At 38.6% G+C, this 23,565-nt stretch overlaps 1 protein-coding gene across 1 annotated transcript in view; it reads right to left on the minus strand.

Moving 5' to 3' along the window:
• pard6a (par-6 family cell polarity regulator alpha) overlaps window positions 1-23,565 on the minus strand; it is a 41,490-nt gene that overhangs the window by 6,670 nt on the left and 11,255 nt on the right. The window contains exons 3-5 of the mRNA XM_042412356.1: window positions 4,653-4,942; window positions 3,224-3,349; window positions 897-1,096 (exon numbers count right to left, since the gene is read on the minus strand). Of these exons, the coding sequence (XP_042268290.1) occupies window positions 897-1,096; window positions 3,224-3,349; window positions 4,653-4,942 (616 nt within the window). The remainder of the gene's footprint in view (window positions 1-896; window positions 1,097-3,223; window positions 3,350-4,652; window positions 4,943-23,565) is intronic.

Consider the following 23,565-nt stretch of genomic DNA (forward strand, 5'->3'; position numbering starts at 1 on the left):
TTGTGCTGCAAAAATGATCTAAAGCACAAGATTGACGTACAGCATTGCTGCACTAATATTGATTAGTGCCTCTTTAAATGACAAATGTAATGTAAGGCTGATTAATACTGGTTGTCTGCTGAATGTCCTGAACCTACTGTACATTATACTGCAACAGTTTGAACTGATGTGTTAAATAGTATGCAGGATGCACCATGTTTTACTTTGGGTTCAAGTATAATGTGCTGGAATTCTGTTTCTGGTTTTAGTTGTGGGACCTATTGGGAAGAATGAACAGTTACTTATGAATGAACAGTCTGATACTCTTACATTTTATCCCTCCTATTCAACAGGTATTCAACAGACGAATTAGGATTGTGTTTACACTGATTGCCTAATAATGGTCACTAACATTATGCAAATGATAATGCAGACAGCCAGATGAAAGAACTACAAATTCCAGCAGACTCTAAAAAGTATTTGAAACATGGAAAGCACTTACTGTACATGTGTAACTGCTTAGTGCCAGCCTTTACAAATTCCTGTTGACTGGCCATCAGGGGGAATTGCAGTGAAGATGTTTATAATGGTACATGATCTTCTGTGTAATTCTACATAAATACAAACTATTTCCTTGGTCTCTTTTTGCTACTGCACACTAATTTCATTTTTAATCTCCTCATACCTTTCCTGCTGCTGCTTGTGTCTATTTTTGTCTTTATAATCCTGGGTCAGAATGGTCTCAGTGCTGTTTTAAAGGCTTTTACACCCTGGCATATATGCTATTCTGAGGAAACACTGACTACTTTTCAGTCCATGTGTAGTTGATTTTCTTGGTACAAAATTGGCTCGACATACTGTTCAGTATTTTTCATGAGCAGATTCAGTGCAAAAAATAGTCCATGTCCATGTCAAACCTTGCAGTGATGGGGTTGCTCTGAGAGGCGGGGCTTGGTGAGTCATGTGACAGAGCAGAGCCTGTAGATCCAGCTGAGCCCACTGAACCAGAGTTGCCCACTGACATTTTACTCCCACGATGCACCACGTTGTTTCTCTGGTTAGCCGGTTTCACTGTCACAATGAGGTTGTGGCTGTTGGCCACCATCATGTCCGTCACCTGAAATGGTAAAAAGATGTTCTAAGCTCTGGGGGGGGGGGAGTTATTTTCTGATTGTTTCACAGCGGTTACGTTCTGGAGGACAAATAAACATGCCCACACCCGCACACACCTCTGCTTGACCCTGAGGCTGAACGCTGCACCGCCTGATTTGTTTCTGAATACGGCCTTACTGCTAACCTTTTCCTCTGCTCTGCTCACATTCACTGTCACATTTCTGACGCTCGCTCTCTCGCTTAACCACTCACTGGCTTACATACTGCCCTATTCCTTAAAAGAAGTTACGCTACCTGCATTTTCCCAGGCAATGACACAGACGTTGACTCACGTTTCGAAACAGCGCTGCTCAGATGCTCCCAAACGTTATTGATTTCTGAATGAATGGATATTTGGTGTTATTTTTGGCATTTAAAAAAATATTTTTTGACCTGGCGGCCCGCCAGGCTTGTACTATTATAGGGTAAACACTGGAATCAGATATGGTTCCAGGGGTTCAAGGCATGTGGGCCCTACAAAATGTATAGTTGTGTTGGTCAATGATCCGTCTGTCTGGATTACTGTCTCATTGCTAAACTGTGTGGCTTATTACATCCTCCACATTTCATGGCAAAATGCTAAGATCTGTTCTTAAATTCAGTAAAATGAAATGCTGTAATTTACAGGAAAAACACATTTAATTTGAACTGTTATTAGTGTTTGATGTCCATTTATTAGGATCATCATCAAATCACCCTTTTGACCAATGTTGCAGGCAGGCTTTGCTGCCTGTTTTTGAATTACGATAGAACTAAAAAATATTTTAGAAAATAAAATGTGAAAAGTACAATATGGGAGAATCACTATTGTGATGGTAACATTAAGGTAATGATTTCACATTAAAAGATCCACTTTAGTTAACACTGCAAAAAATGTTATTAATGTCTTAGAATTTATGAAACGTGTCTCAGTAGCAGCTGTGGTGAGATTACAGAAATGACAGTGAACGTGAAATTGGCACACAGCCAACAGTAACAGTAACAGATTAAATTGACTAGTATACAACTGTTCACTGCCCCTGAGGCCATGTTTTGGCCAAATGGAATTCAAGCAAGGTTCCCACTGTTTATGGTAGGAGGTGAATTTCCTGGCCTGTCAGACAGCTCAAAGCCACGTCAACTGTTAAAATTTCAAACCCAATGACAATCCCCTGCTCTTCTGCACCTCAGTCTCCTCCCAAATTGCTTAGGTCTTGGGTACACAATGTCAGGTCTGTAGTAGACAAACCTTGAATCCAGTGGTGTACTACAATGTTGATGCTCAAAATACTAGACCACATTTTAAATTATACTTTCATTTTATTTACTCCAATGTGATAGGTTTCAGTTGCAGGTGGTTATTGTCTGGATCAATATGATGTGAAGTACAATTGTGCACTATTACACACATGTCCAGAACAGTTCATTCAAATTTAAAGGACAGGTTTTTCAAGTGTGTTTTAAAACAAGTCAGGTGTCCATACGAGCAGTCACTGTAATCATTCATTCTGTTCATACTGGCTATTAAAAGATGCCCTTCAGTGTGCTTTCAATGATGGTGATGGAGAACAAAATCCACAGTGTGTCCACACAGTCATTTTATGCAAAAATGTGTTTAAAAGTTGATGTGAAGCTTATATGGGGCTTCATCAGTCTGAGTTATTTCGAGTCATATCAAGTGGATATCTGCCACATTAACAGTCTTTTTAGCATATGTTTCCTCTGAGGTAAACTCCACAAGAAGCGTCAGTTTTCACTTTTATACAGATGATTCACAGCTACTGTAAATCTCAGCTGTGATCCTGTTAATACCCTTAGGGACATTCACACCTCCCTAAACTGCTTGGAAGACATCCATAAATAGATGTCTCAACATTTCCTGCAATTAAATACAAATAAAACAAACCACACAATTCTACAAATGTGCTTTTATCATTTTACTAGATTAACTTATCTTATTTTCCCTGATCATACTATTCATATTTCATTCATATTTTTTTAATGTTGTAATTTTTTGTATTTTAATATAAGTTGTTCTTTTAAAAAACACATTTTAACTTTTGGCAGTGCTTGGCAGGTCCCCAAGTAGGTCAATTTTGGGCACTATATTTACCTGATCCAAAGATTTTCCTGCTACATCGATACCATTGACCTCCAGGATCTCATCATTAACTCCCAGCAGCCCTGTGCTCTCTGCGAGCCCGCCACGTACCAGACGGGATATGAACACCCCTGGAACCTACAGGAGCAAGGAGAAGGACAAAGAGAACATAAAAAAAATAAATGCAGGGCTGTACAGTGCAACAGTTTTGATCGCATATGATATCAAAAATTATTCTGTGTGAAGAAAAACATGTGCAAGTGGGTTGCGCTGGTATACCATATCGACCCCAATATAAGATAACCCCCCTTTCTCAAGACTCACTTTGGGGAAAAGGACTCACAACTTGGGTTAAGATACACTTATTTTATTATAACCCATGAAACTTTTATTGCACATTATTACAGTGATGTAACAAGTGTAGTTGTCATCACCTCAAGTACTTCAAGTACTTCCTCTGATCCGCTGAGCTCTCCCACGGAAACAGAGAAAAGGAGAGAGACTCAGCGCGACCATAAATAACAGCAAAACGCAGTAGAGACTATGTTTATTTATGTTATTTCATTTCAGCTAAGTGTCAGAATCTTTACTGTGTTTTGCTGTCATTTATGGTCACGCTGAGTTTCTCTCCTCTCCTCTGTTTCACCATAGGCGGGGCAGAGGAGAGACGGTGCAGTAGTCAAGTTGACAACAACACCCGTTACATTACTGTTACTCAGTGGTTTCTTTAACTTGGCCTACTTTTGAGCCACTTTGTTCGAGAAGATCACTGTGTCTCTCCATCTCTCAGGCCCCTGGCACTGTAGGCTAGTTATGAGGGACGGTGACTTGCTTCAGTCAGGAGGGAAACCATCTGTTGTTTGACAATGTATGTGTGTTTAACCTTTACATACTGTTCGGGTCAAAATTTACCCATCTTGACATTTGAAAGCAGTAAAAACACCCTAAATGACATTATTTAAACCTGAAATTTTGTGACTTCTCCTAAAGTGGCCCAGAATATACAAAAATGTAAATATTTCAAAATTATTTATTTTTGTGCAGCTGGTATTAATATTTGTACATAGAGGGTGTTCTGGGTCCAATTTGACCCGTATTAATTCAAAGGGATTTTAAAGTCACTGGAGGGGTCAAATCAAGGTAAAGGCTGATTATACGGAATCTTGAAACAGTAAAACTATAGATTGGCATTTCTGTGTATTTTTGTCATTGGGACAGTGGGGCAGAGCTCAAGGGGGACCTTGACACAATGCTACAGCTCTTCACCAGGCCACATTTCCTTTGTTTAGCGGAGTATATTGAATATTTCAAGGAATGTTTTAAGGAAATCAGAGATAATGCATTCAATTCATTTAAGAGATATAAGAGATATTTGTAACCTTGAAAGGTGCAATGTTATCTGAAACATTGAAGTAGGTTGACATGAAATGATTAATCTCACCTTCTCTACACCCTGTGGTGTCACCCGGACGCTAACCCCATCACGGATGTAGAAACCCAGTGGTTTGTGGGTACCATGCTTGTGGAGACGTACACGTCGGTGTGTCTCAGGTAAGATGTCCACATCAATGATGGAAGAGATCTGCCTGAAGTTCTGTGGTAGGCCAATCATAAGGCCTGGTCTGCTCTTTGAGTGGGTGGAACTTGATCCGGTGGTGCGGAGTCCAGTTAGACCCAGACCCTTTTTACGCCTCTGAAGGGAGTTGGTGGCAAAAACTACAGGCTCATCCTCTTAAAGAAGAAACACAGAAAGAGATAAAACCAACCTTTAATCATTTGTACATTTATAATTATACTGAATTTGTTACATCATTTAAAGGAGTATTTCCATCTAGGAGATCTGCCTGATAACTGTTAAACATTCCTTGTGGAGTTTGTGACCTCTAGTGCTATGGAACAGTTTTTTATGACTGTGTCCCTGTTTGGTTTGTCATGCATGCAGCAGGAGAATGCACATGTACCCGCACGTGCACATGGGTGACACAATACAAAATCCTACCAATTGTTTCATAGTATAGCATACACTAGTTTGAGTGTTTGTACGCCTAATGCAAAAACTTTGTTACATTTAAGTCAGCTTCATGCTAACTATCGAGTTATAGTGAAAAATCATGTAGATGGTTACTGAACAGCTCTGTCCAATACACTTAGCTAAAAAAAGAAGCCTAACTATATTGGGATAGTATAGTATAACTATATTGTACACTAAGTGTATAACATTAAGTTTACATGTTGGCCAGTTCCCCACAAGATAAGTGTATTCCTGAACATGATGTGGGGGTTTTGTTTTTGAGGGAACATAACGATAATAACAAAGTCCTATGTTGCCTTTGTCCCTAAATGTACATATGTTTCCAACAGTGCTATTATCTTTCAGTTCTTTATGACCTCAACATATGTTGATATCTCTGAGATATATTAAAAAAAATGTTAAAGAACATGTTCAGTCTAAAATGATTTTTATGAAAAATTTACTTCCAAAGTTATCATTTTATTCAAATACACTTCTGTCATAAATAACAGTGAATAATAATTAAAACATAGAAGATGGTGTGGTTTTTAATGTTTAGAGCTATGCATGTAGCAAATGTTCATACCGATGCCAAAGTTAGATAGATGGAAAGATATATTTATTTGACAAAATTTAAAACATACATGGCAGGCTGGTCAAATTGTCAAGGATTAAAATACAAAAAAAGCCCCAGGGCTTATTTCCACTGTGGTCCTCTATTGCAGTACAAGATGGCAGATTGAATATGTCTCAAACAAGAATGACATTAGACTTATAAAACCCAGACAGTAAAACATCATGTATTCACACATCTACAAAACAGTTAACTTTGTTGATGTTTTTAATATTACCAGAATATGTTTGAATAAAGGAATATCTTTGAAAGCATCTTTTATGCATTTTTGTGCATTTCATATTTTTTTACTACCTCACTTTTTTTTGCACTGTAACTTGCATATTACATTTATTTTGCAAATACAGTCTAAAAACGTGTGTATATATAATGTATAAGTAACTGTGTATTTCTTGTAAATACAATATATTTTTTCCTTTCTTAATTTCTTTAGTGATACTTTTATATACTTGTTCTATTTTAATTTAACATTTAAAATGAATTAAAATGAACCTTGAGCCTTGTTAATACCAAAAGTTTGGACATTATTCTATTTATACCAATAGAACATAGATTTGATGGTATATGAAGCTGTACTACATTGAGGAAAAATACTGAACCATTGCCATCATTCAGTGCCAAGTTCATACAGTACAGTGACAAATAAAGGTGACACTAGAGGCCAAGTTTCCCATCCCGCCTCATAACGGCAGTCATTGATGGCTCATATTTACCAATGACAACAACCAAGTATTTCAGATGCCTAAACCTACCAACTGTAAGTTGAATGAAAGTATTGTAGTGATAATGTAATGACTTTTTGAAACATCACTGTAATGCAGATTTTGCAGAATAGATGAAAATCAACATTTTGTTTGGTGAGTTGGCTGTGGAAACCTACAGCAGGGATGACCCGCTGGCCACCTTCATTCACATAGAGGTGTGGGAGAAGTGGAAAAAAAGAGGAGAAGTAGATAGAAAGAAAGGTTGCTAAAGGGAAAGAGGATTATTCATTTACCGTAGAGCACCATCACAGGTTTATCTACATAATCTAATCAAGTAGAACAGCACATCAGAATATTTTTCTTATTTCTTGTTTGAGGTGACATTAACACACTTCATTCCAAAAATATTATTTTCTGTATCATATTTCATATCTGGATCTATTACTCTGACTGTATGTACAAGGGGGTCTTTATCAATATTTGGATTACAGTATTCACATCATTTTCCAATTCCACTCTTCACCTTGTATGTACCTCTTTTTTTGTTCACTTTGGCATAGTTGTCTCTCTGCAGTTTCATCAACAATTAGCTGACAGCTTGACTTCGCCAAAATATGAGATGGTCAGAAAAGTGGGATATGTAATAAAAGACTTTCCTGAATCCTGCAATTACTGATTCCACTACTTCAACTCCTGGAAAGTACTTTAACACCTACTTCTAAAACTTCAAAAACTGTCAACATAACTACAGTTATTACTAGTATTATTAAAGGTGCAACGTGTAGAATTTAGTGGCATCTAACGGAATGGACTTGGCAGATATAGAATATAATATTCATACAATTAGTGTATAATCACCTGAAAATAAGACGTGTTGTGTTTTCATTACCTTAGAATGAGCCCTTTATTTTTAAATAGGGAGTGGGTCCTCTGCCACAGAGCCATGTTGCATGTTTCTACAGTAGCCAAGAACGGACAAACCAAAAACTGCCTTTAGAGAGGGTCTTTCACATTTTCGCAAGTTTCGTGGCCACTGTACGTTCTCCTACATGATTGGAAGGGGAGGGTGAGGGGAGGTGTATTCAATTGGTTGCAATTTGCAACCTCACCACTAGATGCCACCAAATCCTACACACTGCATCTCTAAGTACAATTACTTCTAAAACTTTGACTACTAATGATTTTTGAACTACTATTATAACTACAAGTGAAACTACATATAGAACTATTTACAAGTGTACTGATGCTGCTACTTTTAATACTGAGTAACAACTGAAAAGCCTGGAATGGTCTGTACTACAAAAAACTAGAAACACTAAAAGTGGAAGCAACCAGAAATAATTCATAAATGAAAATGTATTTTTGTTAAAAATAGAAACTAACAGCAGCAGATTGTGTGCGATTCTGACATGACTCTTACTGTACTATGGAAATGTACATAAGACATAAACAGCAAATTAAAAGAGGAGCAAAAAAAGAAGACAACACCAAGGCTTATAACTAAAATATCATCCATATACTTAACAGGGGAATCAGGAATAAAGTCCTGTCTCTGATAGCCTGTTTCAAAGCTTCTCTATCCCACTGAAACTGCCACCCCTCTCCTTGCTGAGACTATAAGTAAGACTGCAGCCCACAGTAACTTGCCTGATTGATTTAAGATTAATATCAAAGGATTGTAGAAGATTTCTGCTGTGGAGGGTCAGGATCGAGGGTTGAGACACTGAAGCAGATTAAACACTGATGGATTTAATCTCAGTCTATAATCCCATCGTTGTTGTTCAGCACCAGATGATTCTCTTTTGTCTCCTTCTTTGAGGTATCAGCTGCCTCTATCAGTGTGTGTGCATGCATACACACACTCACAGACACTGAAATATAAGGAGCAGGGAACAGTACGAGTGACAGCCGTTACTGTATTGTGGGAACATATTTAAGCAGTTCAGTGAGCTGAAAAGACAGGGTTGACAGGGGTCAGATTGAAAGGGTTAAAGGGTTACTCTTTTCCAGATGTGACTCAGATGTGATCCATTCATCCACTGATGTCTGACTGCATATAGTAAAAGCAATAACATATGACTCACACTGGGTTAACATCAAATTTTACAGACAATCAGGATTATCAAGGCCATATCCACTAACTTCTGAGAGCATTAACCGCATCTGGACTGGACAAAGCTACTAAATCACTATGAATCACAACGCAAAGGAAGTCCAGGCTTTTTACAGGCCCTATGCAGTTTGATAATTATTTGCTGAAAGCACCATTATAGACACAGTGAGTGTGCATTTTGACTGGTGTAAACCGCATAATCAAAACAAATTTCCCTTCCTCTGGAGGCCATGTGCCATGCCCAGTCATGTCACATAACTGGAGGACAAGTCTTCAATCATACTCTTGGTTTGACAGCAACTTCCTGAAGCTGTCTGTCAGACTGTTTTTGTTTTTCTTTTGAATGTTGGCAATGTTAGCAACATATCTGATTTCTGTTTCTATCTGGCTGTAACAACAGAATTGCTGCACACCATTCTTAACCGGATTCTATCATAGCCTTACATTACAGCTGCATTTAGTTTCAATGTAAACTAGTGTGAATCTAAATCTGAGGTATTGATAGGTGACAAATGAAAGAATAAACTTATATAAAAGAGTGTAGAAACATTAAGAATGCAGATGCTTCCATACAGCTCACAGGTCTCCCTGATGTTTGATGTGAATGAAAATTATATGAATCATATGCTGTGATCTTCAGTCACCAGCTCTCAACCCAACTGAACACTTATGGAAGATTTTGGAACAAGCACTCTCCACCACCATCATCTAAACAGCAGATGAGGGAATATGTTTGGGAAAAATGCTGTTCATCCCTCCAGTAGAGTTCCACACACATGGAGAATCTATGACAAGGAGACTTGAAGCTGTTCTAGAGGCTCATGAATGAACAACACATTACTTAATGTTGCTGATGTGAACCAAATATACATACATTGTAACTGGTTTCTGAAGCTATCTGACAAGAATACTAGCAATATAGTGAGGTCAAGTTTTTTTAAGGAGCAGTATCACCCACAATGTTTTCAAGCATCTGTCTGTCTCTGCTGTTGTTTTCTGTGTTGCAACAATTCCTAAGCAAAAGTAACCCGACCAGCTTGTTGTAGACCTTTTAGCCTCCCTGTCAGCCTTTGCAAATTATTTGAATATATCCTGTCTGTGGAAAACACATGCTGTGACATCATGATTGGGGTGTGACCAAGAGTGCACAATGCTTACTTTCAGCAAATGAAGGAGCTGTTGTCCCTTCATGTGAGTCAGTGTTCATTTAGACTTTTAATGACACAGACTGACATATTACTGTCAGTCAGTAAAGGTTAGTTAGACTTTTATTTGCTTCCCCAAAGAGAGACTGAACTGGTCCATTACTGTTTAGACAGACAGCAGGAGAAGTTGGTCAAACAAAATATATATGGAAATGCAAAATCTACAAATAAAACAACCTGCAGTGTTCAAAACATAGATTCATTATGTTTACAATTTATGTATCAGCGTGACAGAGCTGATGCAATTAGTTTACTAATCGATTGGTCAATCAACAGAAAATGAATTGCAAACAATTTTTTTGATAAACAAAAATATTTGCTGGTTCCAGCTTCTCAAATTTGGTGATTTGCTGCTTCTTACAGTTTTTACATCATTGTTTTACATCAAAGTGAATTTCTTTCTGGATTTTTAACTGTCAGTCAGACAAAACAAGTCTGATTAAGAGAAATAATTAGCAGATTAAATTATAATGATAATGGAAATTATTGTTAGTTGCAGCCCTAAAATGTGAGATAAAAATTTAAAATGTATTCTACCTAACAATGCAGAACAAAGAATGTTTATTCAAAAACTTAACACCCACATATTACATAATCATTCAATGATTGAAATACATACAAGCTGTGTTTCCTCCACAAGAACTTTCCCCAGGCACTGAGAACCTTTTGAGGAACTCAGTTCCTCTATTCCAACGGAGAAACCAGGGTCTAAACTAAGTTGCAGGGAAATTGTTTTACCTCCCCAAAAAGTCCCCGCTCTGTTTGTATGGGGGGGTTAATTTCCAAAAGTACAGGAACTTTGGGGATGAAGTACTCTCGTATCAATTTAGGACGAGGGGAGGAAGTTTCTCTTTGTTTGTGAACGTTAAAGTACTCTTTACTTTTAAGTTAAGCTTTGTTGTTGGCTTCCCAACTCATTTTAAAAGAGAGCTCACATTCGCATAGATTGCTTCACTGATATTTTAATATCCAGCCATCCTATGATTAAACTCCTTCATCTAGTTAAAAGATACAGTTAAAACAACCAAGATCTAAAAAGTATGTCATAAATATGTGGCTTCAAACTGGATAAAAAGTCAAATTAATGACAGCGTTCCTGGCAGACAGACTACACGCTGAGACAAAGCAGTGAATGAGAGAAATAAAACATTATTTTCTGATTGTTTTATGTCACTTACGTTATAAAGCCAAAATAAATAACCATCAAACACTCAACAGAATTTACTGTGGAGACAGATCCTCTTAGTTTCATTTTTCAGTTTCATCCTCTGCATTTCTCCTTTTAATTTATTTATTACATCCAGCTCATTCAACAATAAATACAAAGAACAGGACAGGACAAATCTGTGTTGTTGTTTCCTCATGTCTTCATACTGCATCTCTAAATGCTGTCATCATTTTTTAATTCCTCATGGGTCTAATTTGCATGATATACCTGGTTCCTCAAATGCAGTGGAAACGCAAACAGGATCAGGGATTAAAGCAAGAAAAGATTTGTGAGCCTAAAAAAGTTGTCCAAGGTACAATGTATTTGAATTAAGTATTATATCAATGTTTGCCCTATAATTGTAAATTAACCCTGAACCCCTGCCAGGCCAAAAAAATTTTTTAATGTCAAAAAACCCGCCAAATATCCATTCATTCGGAAATCAATAGCGTTTGGCAGCCTCTGTGCAGCGCTGTTCCAAAATATGAGTTAACCTCTGTGTCGTTGCCTAGGAAACTCTTGGTAGCGTAGCTCCTTTTAAGGAATCGGACAGTGCGTAATATGTGTGTGTAGCGGATGAGTGGTTGAGTGAGTACAAGTAGCAGAAAAGTGACATGAATGCGAGTGGAGCAGAGGAAAAGGTTAGCAGTAAGTTGTCAATCTGGTAGTAGATGTACAGTATAGACTACAGTGTGTCAGTTAATAAATGCTGCAGCTTCTGCAAGACCAAGAAAAGTCTTGTCTGTTGTTTCCCCATCTGGTGGAAAAGTGGGGGGGGGGTTAGCTTCAACGGCTGTGGCTGCTGAGTCTCTCCCGAGATTTGCTCAGCGCATCCACCCCCCACCTGACTCCTTTCACTCTCCAATCCCTTCCTCAAGACTTAAACTGCAGGGTCTTCATAGGAGACAAGGGAAATGCCTAAATGGAAGAGTCTTGCTCTGGCACTTCAGCAGTCTGTCTTGCACAAGCTAATAGAGGGTTCAAAACTATGCCAGCAATGTGACTAGCAAAACTACATTCTAATAGTACCTGTACAACAACATTCTAAAATGCTGAAGGGGATATGACTTACAAGTCATTACACACATCTTGTAAACCTCTATTAACTAATTATAATGTTTAACTGGCTAGACTGACATGGTTACACATCAAAACAGACAATTTTTACTGAGCAGACAACACACCTACCAACTTCAATTATGCTAATCAAAGGCCATTATACATTTTATTTTATTGACTGTTGTGCACTAAGCTTTATTTTGTGCTGCTAAGTTAAAAGATGCAGGGGCACAGAAAAACACTCATGGGCACAGTAATTGTTTTTGAGAAGTAACATGACTTCATGCCTTTTTTTAGTGTTATACATACATTTACCGGCCATCTGATTTAACTGATTACTTAAGAATTGGAAACATAGGATAAACTTGGGACCTAACAAAGGAATGGACAGGAATGTACTGTGTTGCATTAATGCATCCCTTTTCAAACAGCCTATAGACTGATCATTTTTGTGAGGCTTTGCAATTTTGGAGTTTGGGTTAGATAGCATTTTATCCAATCTGAATCAATTATTGAATTCACTTAGTGAATCTAATTTCAGTATTGAATCTGCTTATCAAATTTGAATTAATTCCAGATTTTTATCATATTCATAACTCTAATTTCAATAAATCTGTGTGCACTTAGAAAGAAGTAGCCTGCTCCTCATCTCTACTTGTGGCTAACGGCTCCAGGATACATTAGCCCCTACTAGCATAACACACCCAGATCTCTTGCTGCAACTCATTGTACATGGAACTCGGAAAAAACAACCTCCGACACGGAAAAGTGAAATGGTAGTCGTTCAAGTCAGAATTCAAAGTCGGAAAATCGGGCAAGATCCATCTACCCGAATTCGCCAACAGAAACACACCTGATGTCACAGCAATACGGCAGTGCACACAGTGAACAGAATTACCTTTTCATCCTTTTTTACTTTATGTAGTGTTCGTGTTTTGAAATATGCTTTAACAACTTTGTAGTTGCCATTTCCATTTCCATTCAGTTGATCTGTGCTTGATAGAAGTCTTTGCGAGCATGCGGTACTAGCCTACTCCTCCTGTCTCTTGCTGCTTCCTGTCTCAGATGTGCTGATCTATTAAATCAGCTGCTGTAGTGTTGGGTTGGAATGAAACCCTGCACATACATGGCCTTCCTAACATCAGTTTGCTGCGGGCGTCCATGTTTTCATGAGCAGATGCACTGGGATGCATATGACTGGAAGTCAGGAATACTGACTGACTCGGAACTATCGACTTTCGACTTGCAATGGATTGCAGCATCTGACCAAACTGTCAGCAGCCGAGTTGCATTGTGGGTAATGTAGGAGCGAAAATGTTATAGGAATGCTAATCGGTGCAGTACTCTTAAGTGGAAGGTAGGATCCTGCCAATGGGCAATGCCATTGGCCATCGCCAATTGCTGACAGTCATCGACCACTGAGCCTCTACCATTGTGATTTAAAAGCCCCCCCTGTCTTGTCGTCTGTCCATATTTTGCGTGGATTAAATAACTCTTATTGGCTTTTTGCTCACGAAGCTTTTATTGTCCCCCCCCTCCCCCCCGCGGTCACCAGTCGCCACTGCTGTAAACCTTAAAGTCACTCAGACATGGCAGTAATGCTGCCTCAGAGCATAGACACACTAAGGATCTGGTGACAAAGAGCGATGAGAGGCATGTCAAAGAAGCATGTCACACATTCACACACATATTAATTACCAAGACTCATACCTACTTTTTTTAGTTGGGAAAGAAGAATAGCAAACAAAGTAAAGGCAGCCTCTCTGCTGGAGACAAATACCTGACCTGCTACATTCCTCTTACAGCATTCCTCCCTCTGTCACACACACTGTTTCCTTCACAGCATGTGTGTGTGCATGACGTCACTCTCTGAGAAGCAGTATCGACCAACGGAGAGCAATATTAATGGTAAAAGTACACACAATAATGTGACATACACACACACACACACACACACACACACACACACACATCACATGCATGCACGCGCATACACATTTGGCATGTGTGTGTATGTATTTCCTGACAGGGCAGACAGAGGAGACAGAACCTCAGCAGAAAGGGCCAGACGAAAGCCTGAAGGCACACACACACTGCTAAGCCTCCTTTACACACACACACACACACACACACACACACACACACACACACACAGAGTAGGTTGATAGAACGATATTGTAGGCTTTCTCCTTTCCCAAAATATGAGGCCAACCCTTTCCTTTAATGCAGTGATACACCCAAAATCTGATTAACATTTTAATCCCATGTAAATCCTACAGTATTGTTAACCTCTCATGTTCCTAAATTTCTGCTCTAATCATGGAATATTTATCTGGGCATTATCAAAACAAAGGAATACTCAAAAGCCCAAATTTTCCGTAAACTGTTACAACGCCTTTTTAATGTTGATAGGCTCTCACTTTTATGCTTAAAAGTAACGACGTTAAACATTTTATTTTGTGTTGTAGGGAGTATTGTTTTAAATACCACAATGGTTAACTGAATAAAATGAACGTGATTCCAAAATGGTATTAATTATGTTAAACCATCCAGAATCCAGACTGTAAAATGAGTATAATTAAGTCAATCATGGATCGAAGGTTGAGGATATGTTTGACATGGCCTTCAGTCTGCCAACATATACTGGACTATGTGTTTTTTGTGTAAACCCTGACACTGTATGTTTATAGAGAAAAATGCAATTAGGTCAGATTCTATGTGCGTTTGTGTATCTCTGTAATTCCATCTTTGTGGGAACCAATCTGATTTTGACCTTCAGTGAAGACGTGTTTTTGAAGTGAAGTCATTCTTGCTGGAGCTGTTTTTAGAATTAGGTGTTGAGTTTACAATGAGGTTATGGTAAGGGTTTAAGTTATAAAGGTATAGTTGGAGGTTAGGGGGTAGGGAAGGAATGCTAATAGTGAATGGTCCTCAGAAAGACACAAATATGAGGAGCTCTGTGTTTCTGCATGTATGTGTTGCCATATTCTCGTGTATATTTACACATTGAAACCGCAAAAAAGTCTATAAATATTTAATTTTCATGTCAATGAAGATCACTATTTCATAAACTGATATGTATACTGCCAAAGAATATGAAAAAAAAACATCATGAAATGTTATGTTTGAACTGTGGGGGCTTGGTTCATTGAGGGCCAGTCTTCCCTGGCAGACCCTGGTAATAATAAATAAATGACCAACTATAAACTACTGCCTGGATGATACGCTGACTGACTGGTTCATTGACTAGTTTGTTAGTTGTATGACTTACAGTAAGACTGACCAGGGCCGGAAATTACTGTAAAAAGTAAGTTTTGTTTTTTTAAAAAAAACTAATGAGCCACTATAGGTTATTATTAGTTAGTTGACAGTATGAGAACGAAGATGTACAGTATTTCTATTGTTGTCTTTGATGTAAATATTAAGGATGCATCACAGTGTCCCTCAGTTCCGGCTGAGGACCTTTGTTGCATACAGTATAACCCCCCACTCTCACTCTCCATTCCTGTCTGCTCATCTACTATACCCTATATATTAAAGGCAAAATACTATAAACACAATAAAATTGTGAGTCTAGGTGGCTCGGAAACATCATTATTCCATTAAAAACTAATAAATATCTACATCACCTATCTATCCATTCATTATACTGGTGATACCCACACCTACTACACTCATTTATCTATTGGATATATTATCCAAACACCTAGATTATCATCAATTAAATCAGAACAAACTGAAGGGTAAAAAATAAAAACAGAAATTATATACAAATTCTAAAAAGAATGATAACACGTCATTTCACTCCATGACATGACTACAAATGTGAGTGGCTGACTAGCAGCAGCTGAGTGAATGATTCACTGACTGATTGAAACAATGATGACAGACTAACAGGTAATAAATCTGTAAATATGATATTAATCTGTCTATGTGTGTGTTTGTGGGAGTGTCTCTGTCCCATATCTGTCCCAAAAGCATTATGTGTCTGATCTGCAGCTGTCATAAGCTTGTGTGTGTGTGTGTGTGTGTGTGTGTGTGTGTGTGTGTGTGTGTGTGTGTGTGTGCGCGTGCATGTGTAACAATGACCTCACTCTGTAGTGCCCACCATCTGGAGCCCAAGGGGCTGCCATATGGCTGAGTCCGGTGCAGGTCTACAATGGGCTTGTGTACAGCGGGGAGAGACAGACAGGGCATGACATGAAACAAAGAGCACAGTGCATGCTGTGAGGGTGTGGTATTAACCCTTAACACCTACTTACAACCTCAGTTGAAACATACAATAACACGCTTCTCCTTTAATAAAGCCTCCGCTCTTCAGTTTTGCAATTATCCATGAAATTCATAGGACCAAAATGTCACAGTCAAAATTTCCTTAATGATTTTGGTCAAGGAATGAGCTTACTTTTATCCTTGACAGTGTTAACTTTATCACGATTCTTCTAACAGTTTTTGATTTGACTGGCAGCTGCACAATGAGCTGCAATGTAATCCTTTGGGGCAATAGTGCCCCATCACTGTAGGTCCACTAAAAGTGCTTATTTGTTTTTCTTGCAACAAGTCAACTCATGAGATTTCAGAACAAGACTTCTCCTTGAGCGAGACTCGGTTAGACACAATAATAAACAGACTGGATAAAGCAAAAGGTAAAGAAAAACGTTTATTTCTCCGTATGGTCTTTTCATAATGTTGTCAGACACTTATAATAACAATCTGAGCCTGTCAGTGACAAAAACAAGCACTTTTAGTGGACGTACATTGACAGTGCACTATTGCCCCAAAGGATTATATTGTAGCCTGTTTCGTGGCTGCTGGCTGAAGCGCTCTCACTCAATACTCGACCAATTTCAAAAATTGTTGTCCCCATTAGTCCCTTAGACACAAAATTATGGGAAAATAGGGTAGAAACAGGGTCCAGGTTGAAAAATCCCAAAGTTTCCCTTTAATTCTACACTGGGAGGTGATCACCACCGACAACCTGTCTATAAAACAGGTACTAAGACAACTTGATGCATCTCTGGCATTCACCTTCCTCTCTTCTCTTCAGACCAGAACAGAGAGGTTTTAGATTCTCCTATAGCAGCTCCAGTCTGTATGAACCACCGATAAAGCTGCCAGCTGACAGAGACCTGTCTTAGTGACTGCTGTAGGAGGAGAAATATGGTAATTTGACCCTTCAATAACTTCCCTGTGGGCTTTGCACTAAGAAAAAAAAGTTTGAAGAGCTGCCTTTTGGAGTTTATTCTCTGTCTCTTCATCTCTTTCTTTCTGTGTTTGGACTCAACTAAAGTCAAAATAACTGTTCGATGATGAGACTGTCATTGATGAAATCATTACAAAAAACCCAAACATGTTTTATTATTGCTAATACAGCAGCAAGAACCCTTCCCACCCTCAAACACGACCAACAGAGCTCACTGGAATGCACGACAAAAGTGGAGATACTGCCACTGGTTAATAAAACGTCTGGTTTGTGACACAGAATTATCAACAGTATTGTTATTTGAATTATTACTCCCTGGGAGTATTTACAGATGCAGAGACACTCCCTACAAACATATTTGAAACTGTTCATTATTTATTTTATGTTAAATACAATAAGCACTTTTCGACTGTTATTGCATAGTTTGAGAGAAAAATATAAGAATGTACAGAATTTTGCACTGAATTGTTGGATTGTGCTATAAGTTTTACCAATTAAGCCAGCCAACTCATGTGGAATGGATTATTATGTAAATATAGAATGTACACGATTAAAAGTACAGTGTGAGCTTTCTGACCTCTAGTATTGCTATGGAGCAGTTGTTTTACGAGAGGGTCATGCACATTCACAGGGTTGCACATGTGCACACAGGTAATGTGATGCACAGTCCTGCCAATGGTTTCACATTATCCCAATGGTCTAAGGGTGGCAGTAATGTGCGTGTAGGAGAACTTATGGTGGCTGTGAAAGGCCCTCTCAAGAGGCAGTATTTCCTTTGTCCATTCTGGGCTACTGTAGAAACATGGTGGTGCAACATGGTGGGCTCCATGGAAGAGGACCTGCTCCATATGTAGATATAACAGGCCCATTCTATCAAAAACACAACGATTCTTATTTTCAGGTGATTATACACTAGGGTTCCAGCGGTATCCCGGTTTCGCGGTATACCATGGTATGAAAATTGATGGTTATCATACCACGTACATTTGCCTTTTACCAGTTTTGTAAAAACACAAACAAACAAACAAAAAAACAACCGAACGGAGAATCTCACCTGTGCCTGCGCATCTCCTTTCCTCCTCGACTGCCTGTCAGACTCGGCAACTGGCGCCACAGACACAAATGCAGTGGAGAAAATGGCAGAGAGAAGCGAGACTGATGCCGCCAATCTCCATCCCCCCAAAAGAAGTTGAAATCAGCAGTAGAGGAATATTTTGGATATTGCAAAAACAAGCCAATTTGTAAAATATGTGGAAGCAAAGTGGCTGCCAAAGGAGGGAAAAATTCCCTCTGTGCAAATCAAAGTAAGTGTCCTGTTTATAACCTTAAACCCTAACGAAAAAAGATGTGAATGTTTGAACATCAATCATAAAATGTGCTACTGAAATAATTTTCCACATCCGGGCTCCCGGCTACATCTGCATTGTCTGTCTGTTTGGTAAACTCTGACTTACAAACAGACACACGCTGACCCTGATCTGACCCCATAAAGGGGGCTGACATAAGTGAGTGTGTGTGAGAGTTAAAGGTACAGACGAGATCAGTCTGGCTTTGCTGTCACACACCTACAGTAAATTAGCAACTATTTTGATAATCGTTTAGAGCACTTCTGACAGCATTTCTCACTATTTTGAGAAACCAAACAATCGATTAATGGAGAAAATAATCAGCAGATTAAACCATAATGAAAATAATCATTAGTTGCAGTTGGATACAAAATAGTTCAAAAGAGCTCCACCTCAACCAACTACAACAGTAAAATCCTGCTTTTACATCAATGCATGAGTAATAATAATCTAATGATATTACATATTTTAGCACAGGGGACATTTTTCTGCATTGCGTACTTTTACTTTTAATACTTTAAGTACATTTCCATGATAATGCTCACATACTTTTACTTCAGATTTTCTTGTACTTGTAACAGAGTACTTTTACAGTGTGGTATTAGTGTTTTTACTTAAGCAAAGGATGTGAATACTTCCTCTATCACTGGTGCTAACGCGCAAACCAAGTTTTTACACATCCTAACGTTAAAAAAATGTTTCAACTATAATAAAGTGTTTGTTCAACCAAAAGAAAATTTATGTTTTCATTCCTTTAAGGGTCACTGCAACTGATAATAATAATAATAATAATAATTGTGAAATACGGTATGCCATGATACCGTGAAACCGTGATATTTACTGAGATGGTCTCTATTCTTTTCCTCTTTCCAGTTTGCCTGTCAGCCATGGTGCATTTTCTGTGCCAGCAGTGCCAAAGCACCACAAACATTAACTGTCTTCCTTCTGTTATAAGTCTGACTGTATCAGTTCATTCTAGTTTGACTCATTTCAGCTCATTTGATGATTTGCTGCCATGGCAGGGATTCAAGACAGAAGACTGACTAAATGAACTGCAGAGAGAAAACCTCTATCTCTCCAGCTCTCTCATTCTCTCTGTCTTCCTCTCTCCTTCCTCCATCCGTGCATGTCACTGCTTGTGTATAAATATTTGATCTCCTCCTCCTCTCGTCATGTTCTACACTGATATTTTCAGTCGTCTATAGCCGGCTCTCCATCCATAACTCAGTGATTTCAGTCAGAGGGCTCATGGAGCTTTGCCACTGACAGCTGGAACATTATATAAATACATTCCTATACACATTTACAGACACAAGCATGCCAGCAACTGTGGCACCATTCTGTGTGTTTATTTGTGTATGTCTGTGTGTTGGTGTTATTTCTGGAAAGTCATTTCTGTGGCACCCTCTGGCAGGAAGAAGATAAACCCCCCTTTCTCTTCATCTATCCTCTCTTCTTCCTTCTCTCCCTCTGCCTGCTCTTTCCCAATCTCTCTTTCTCAATCTTTCATTTCCTTCACTCACTCTTTTTCCCTTAGTATGTCTGTCGTACACACACACACACACACACACACACACACACACACACACACACACGCACACACACACACACACACACACACACACACACACACACACACATGCACACGCACAGACACACACAAACAAGCTTTAGGGTAATATTGGTATTGGTATAGTGATTCTTTTATCACAAAGCCTATAGTCTCTTTCCCCAATAGGATGCAAAATTAATCTGCCATAGGCTCACCTACCATGGATTATTTCACCTATTTGTTTTGAGTATGCAAATTCATCTTTACCCTTACCCATTCATTGCAAACAGACTAGGGGAGATCCAGGACAGTTGTACATAAATCATCATTAAGTTGACATCAGCAAGAAAAACAATATTTTATTGTTTACTACCACTGTACTTCATTCTTTCAGCTGTAATTTATGTGAGCTACTTTTGCCTCACAGAGTCAGGAAAAAAGTTGCATCATGTAATAATAACAACAAGTACTATCTGTTTTCAAATTAATATTTGGGGTGCTGTTGTACCTTGCATTTCTAGTATGAAACTAATTAGTTCCCCTACTAAATTGTTACCATGACTACCACTGTATTACTATGTGACTGACACCACAATGACCACTGTAGTTCCTCTGCTCAACTGTTACCATGACTACCACTGTATTACTAATATTTGATTGACACCACAGTGACCACTGTTCATGCAGAGCTGTAACCATGCCACTGTGATACCTATATGGGACTGTTACCACGACTACAACTGTAGTACTCCTGTAGAACTGTTACCATAGCTACCACAGCGCTACTAATACAGGATGAGATTGTTACCAGAGCTACTACTGCCGTACTGATGCAGATGGACGTAATTCACATATTACACATCGACCTCCTCTATGTAATCCTTTCAGACCTTTTACATTGTGCACATCAAATACGCACACACACACACACACACACACACACACACAGCTGATATGATTGATGAAGTCTTTTAGAGTAAGATAATCCCACTCAGTGGCTAATGGTTTACAACACCAGATGGGCTGCTATCACTCTTTCACTCGCTCTCTATCTCACTACACACACACAAACACACACATACAGTCTCGTCTGCAAACACACAACAACAACCCATAGTAAAGGTCACACAGAATGCAGGAAAGTAATATGAATTTAAGAAGGACAGAGAGAGAGAAGGGCACACATGGAGAGGGAGAATCTGCTGTTTCAGTAACAAAATGAACTCCCATTTGCCTTGACATAGAAGCACAGAGCTTAATGATGTTTTGAAGCAGTCAGGGAGCTTTTACAACCTCACAGATCTGCACATACACTTAACACACTTCAAAGTCCTAATACAGAGCAATATTATAACAGAGCCACTATAATGTTGCAAAGACTACTATAAATTGTAGAGAAATTCATTCGATCTGTTCATGTTGCCTGAACCCCAAACACCATGAGAGAACACACTGTTGTATGAATTCTAGTAGAGGCTTCAGCTGAATGACTCTCTCTATTCACGTGGATGTGGTGTATAAACAGGATTATACCTCAGGGATGAAAGATAAAGTGATTTGGTGAGTAGATTTTTAGTTGCCTAACTCACAGCCTAATCCTTACTAATGAGGTGCAGGCTAGCTCCTGCAGCACAATGGAGATTATATTACGGCATTATTCCTAATGCAACATGTGTGTGTGTTTAAGATTTTATTGCGTTGAATTTGATAGACTTCTGAAACATTTCGCAATGCATTGTCTGTTGAGCGAGATCAGTAAGATGAATGGTCTACTAAACTGGATGTTGGAACTAAAGTGCATAAATTGATTTCCTCTAGCTTCCTCTCTCTTCATTCTATCTGTCTTACACATCTTCCATCCACTGCGCTCTCCCTCTCCTTCTCTCTCCCAGACCACTGAGTTAATCTGATTAAACTAGCAGCTGTCTGTGATTCTGGACAACAATAGCAGCCTGCTAAACAGCAGATTAGCATCATTACATCATGAATTATGCAAGACATAGAGACACAGCAAGAGTAGGTGCACTGGGACGCAACAAAGCAGCAGTGTAGTACACAATAATCAGCCACATAATCCATGATGGAAGAATTAAACATGGAGATGGACGGATGTACACAGAACAGAGGTAGGAAGAGAAGTTTATTTGTTTTATCCCAGCCAACAGACACATCCCTCATGTGCCACAGGACTCATTAGTGATTCTGCTAGATATAAATTCTTCATTAAATCTTTGCACCAACTCACACCATTTCCCAGTGGTAAAATATAGATCCAGTAAACATGACTTTCTAGCAGTAAAATAGTCAAACTTCGACTATCCAGACATTTCTCCACTCATTAACTAATATATAAACTTGACCTTCTTTGATTGATTCGGTAAATTAATTTAGTGGTCCCCAACTCCTGGGCCACAAACTATTTGCTACTGGATCACGAGGAGACAATATGATTTGGCCAAAAAAGCATAATAATCATATATCTTTAAGGCTGGACAGTGGTAATTACTCTGAATTTGGTTTGGTTCATCTGTGCTGCATTGTCCCTCATCATACCCTGTCATGCCCAAAACAACAGCATTCTGATTTTGAACTTAAGTATGTCATCAGTATGTACTGCAATCACTCCATCACCCTCTTTTAGGTACATCTGCGTATGCTGTGTCCCTGTTACTGTTGTAATCAGCCAGCTAACATGAGTAAAAGACAACACTTCTTAGAGCCAAACCTTTATTTTGGTTGTGATACACAGATGCATATACTGAAAGAAACTTTAGATTTAATCAAAATCTAAGGCATTCAGAAAGCTTCCTTTAGTCTCTTGTAGGACACACACAGCCCATCTCGTCCATTGTTTCATGAGTTACAAAACTAGTTAGAGGTGTTGCTGTAGATTTATATTTAGATTGAACGTTTGCCTCATTTGATCAGCTACAACAGAAATTCAGGCTTCCGTATAGTCACTTCTTTAGATTCTTAGAATTTTGGAATTATATATACTCTCATAATTCTAATTTTGAAAAAGCCTCAGATACTATTTTAGGAAGGTGTCTGAATCCACTTGCAAACTCCAGCAAGACATTGACTCAATTCTTACATGTTTACAATGTTTTATGTACCCTTCTATGTCTGCATTAAAAAACAAATGGCAAAAAGAGTTAGGAGTCAAAATATCAGAATAACCAAGTATAAAAAAGATTAACTTAGATTTAATTAACTCTAGACATCGCCTGGTTCAGTTTAAATCGTGCACAGACTGTACTAATACAATACAAAACTACATAAAATATTTTCTGATGCACCACCTAGCTGTGATAAGTGTA

This window comes from Thunnus maccoyii, chromosome 5, assembly GCF_910596095.1.
Source record: "Thunnus maccoyii chromosome 5, fThuMac1.1, whole genome shotgun sequence".
Taxonomy (NCBI): domain Eukaryota; kingdom Metazoa; phylum Chordata; class Actinopteri; order Scombriformes; family Scombridae; genus Thunnus; species Thunnus maccoyii.